General features: G+C 43.0%; 1 protein-coding gene across 1 annotated transcript; it reads left to right on the plus strand.

Annotated features, from left to right (window-relative positions):
• Nucleotides 1–1787: 1787 nt before the first annotated feature.
• LOC131236278 (protein SRC2-like) lies at nucleotides 1788–3031 on the plus strand. The gene has a single exon (XM_058233401.1). It carries the CDS (start codon nucleotides 1858–1860, stop codon nucleotides 2797–2799), a length of 942 nt encoding a protein of 313 aa, XP_058089384.1. The 5' UTR covers nucleotides 1788–1857; the 3' UTR covers nucleotides 2800–3031.
• The last annotated feature ends 372 nt before the right edge of the window (nucleotides 3032–3403 follow it).

Raw genomic sequence — 3403 nt, forward strand, 5'->3', positions numbered from 1 at the left:
CTATACATGAAAACACATATAATTAGATCATATTATCTCGAATTTACATGTGAAAACACTACAAAATAGGGGTTAATCATACAATATTACACAAATATTATACCCTCAACTAGCATTTTGTTAGTTCCGAGCAAAAGTATGTGAATTTTTTTATTTTAAAATCCAAGATAAAAAATTTGTTAGTTGAATAAGTTTTGTATACTTATATGATATCAGCTTGATTCAAAACTTTTATGGTCCATAAGGGCCCGTTTGGCGGGGTGGATTGGAAGGGATTGGATGGTATTGGAAGGGATTGGAAGTTAAATCCCGGATTGGTGCGTGTGCCAAACAAATCGGGTGATCTGATCCCGGGATATAGCAATCCGTGGATCTTAAGACAATCCACTAGCAACACCATCATTACCTTTAAATCCCATCCAATCCACCCTAATCCATTCAAAATTGCCTGGGACGTGTTTGGTTGGAGGGATTGAAAGGGATGGGAAGGTTTACCCCCGGGATTGACTGGGCGTGCTAAACAGACTTGATATAGCAATCCCATGGATCTTAAGACAACCCACTTGACAACACCATCATTACCTTGAAATCTATGCCATCCACCCTAATACCATTCAATCCATGCCAATCCACCTGGCCAAACGGGCCATAAGGCATAAAGTTTAAAAACAAGGTCAATCTAGATTTCAACACACTTAGTAAATAATCTGTCATGAGTTCAAAACACTAATCATCCAATGAAAGAATTCCAAACAATGAGCATCATGGTGCTCAGTGAAATTCCAAACTTAATACTAATAGAGGATCAATTCTCTCCCGCTATCCAGTATAAATTCTAAATTTCTTTTTTATATTTATGGTTTTCACATTATTTATTCTCCTTTTTAATTTTTTTTTGTTCTTTATATTCTTCTTTTCAATTTTTGTTTAAATATCAATATTGACGTTTGAATAATTTTGATTGAACTCAAAACAATAGTAGCCATTTTCTCTTTTTTAGAGAAACGAGCAATGAGATAGTCACTTTCAAGAGGCTCGGTTCGTAGCACTTTAGGCAATCATTGGGTCAACCACCATATTTTTCTACATTGTGGTCCACCCGAGATTTGGATCTGAAATAATGTTACATAAAGGATGGACGGAGTGGATTTAAGGAAAATGCATCAAGGTGGTTCCAACAGGGATCTAAGACCTCGGTGGCGTCGGTGGATTCCCGCCGCGTCTGAGAGAGTGGCTCCGCGCGAGTACGGGTGCGAGTAACTAATTAATATGTAACCCTATCCACATCACAGAAAAAAAGTGCAAGGGCAAAAATGTCATTAATCCACGTGTATACCGTCATTCGCCTGTAGCGTGACTGAAAATCCAGCTTCCGTCGCGGCTCGTAGTGGCCTACAAGATGAGTAGTTCCATGATCTGAACCGTCCATGATATGGAATTTATACACCATAGTGGATAGGGGAAAATTTTATATTGAATCTATGATTATTAACCGTCTATTTGAAGGTGAATTTAGAACAATCAAAAGAAAAATCTCAAATGGTTGGAAAACAATGAAAAGAAAACCTTCAATGGCTGGAATTGAACTCTAAAAATCAAAGGTTAGGATAATAAAAGTAATTATTATTATGAAATAAATATCTTATTTTCAGAAGTAAAGAAACATGGAGGTTTAAATGATCGTACCATCTCAGAATGAGGGCCCAGTGAGTGGCGACATACGCAATTGCGTACGTCGTGACGGACACTAAACTAAATCCACCTGAAGTATCAAATCCTCTGCACCCACATCTCTATCCTCTACCATACTCTCTCTCCCTTAACCTTCGCACCCCCGGCGCTCGTTAGCACTCCACAATGGCCTCTGCTCGTGCTCCTCCACCAAAGCCCCTCGACCTCGAAATCACGATCGTATCAGCCAAACACCTCAAGAATGTAAACTGGCGGAACGGCGAACTCAAGCCCTACACCGTCTTCTGGATCGATCCGGACCGGAAACTCGCCACCAAACCCGACGACTCGGGCTCGACTCGGCCGGTCTGGAATGAGCGGTTCACCCTCGCCATCAACCTCCCCCTCCATGAATCCTTTCTCACCTTCGAGATCTTCCACTCCAAGCCCTCCGAAACCCCCAAACCCCTCGTCGGGTCCGTCCGCTACCCGATCAAGGACCTGATCGACTCGGACGAGACAAACAAACTCATAACCCTCGAGCTACGCCGCCCGTCGGGTCGCCCCCATGGCAAGATCCGGGTAAAACTCGCCGTCCGGGAGCGCCCCGTCCCGCCCACGCCTGATTACCATATTGCCCCTTCTTATTATTACTCGAGCGCCCCTCCACCGCCGCCGGCCCGTGATTACAGAGGTGGGTTCTCGCCATCTTCGTATGGGAATCCTCTCCCACCTCCGCCAGTCCCACCGCTGCAATCTCAGTATCCGTATGGGAATTACGCCGACCCGTACTCTGGGTACTATCCTGGATACTACTCACCGTCGCCACCGCTGCCGCCGAGGCCGTTCTTTGATCGGGTGCCTGGTTATGGTAGTGGGCCAAGCGGGCCATCTGCGCCTGTGGATTTCTCATCATCGGCACCATCGGGTGCTTCTTTATACGAGCAGAAGCCGAAAGGGGGTAAAATGGGATTTGGCACGGGTCTGGCCGTGGGGGCTGTAGCAGGGGCTTTGGGCGGTTTGGCATTGGAGGAAGGGTTGAAGTATGAAGAAGGGAAGATTGCCGAGAGGGTCGAGAGTGATCTGGCAGGCAGGGATGATTTCAGCGATTACCATGGCGATTACTGAAATGGGTTTGTGTTTGCAAGAGGTATGATCGAATAATTCGGAGCGCTTGGTTTTTTTTTTTTTTTTTCATGTGTTTCAAACTTGTGTGCTGTGTATATAATCTGTGACGCCTTTATGCTTGTGGGTCTTGCAAAACATGGCAAGTTATGGTAACTTGATAGAGAATGTATGGAATTTATGTAAGTTTCAGGCTTTTCATGGAATGGAAGAATTCAAGATGCTGTTTAATTGAGTTGTTTGTATTGATGGATGTTATAATCTTAGTTATGTTGGATATGATTTGAAGTGAAGAAAAGGTGCTCTGAAGTGTAGATTGATCATTTTAGTGCTTTTTTAGGTTTGTTTGATTCAACATTGAAGAAGCCATTTCATGGATTTGGGTATTTGTGTTTCTGTGTTGTCGGATTGAAAACAACAGTGAAGGGTAGATTATTGATTTTGGAGTGTTCGTTGGTTTATTTGAATTGATGTTGAAGAACCCTTTTCGTGGTTTGGACCTTTCTTTTGTGTTTGTTTGTCATTGATTTGAAAGAGATGGGTTTGTTGTATCTGGTTTTTGAATCAATTTGCATGTATTTATGATGATTGTTAGTATGCAGCAAAA

Source organism: Magnolia sinica, unplaced genomic scaffold (genome assembly GCF_029962835.1).
Source record: "Magnolia sinica isolate HGM2019 unplaced genomic scaffold, MsV1 ctg349, whole genome shotgun sequence".
Classification (NCBI taxonomy): Eukaryota; Viridiplantae; Streptophyta; class Magnoliopsida; order Magnoliales; family Magnoliaceae; genus Magnolia; species Magnolia sinica.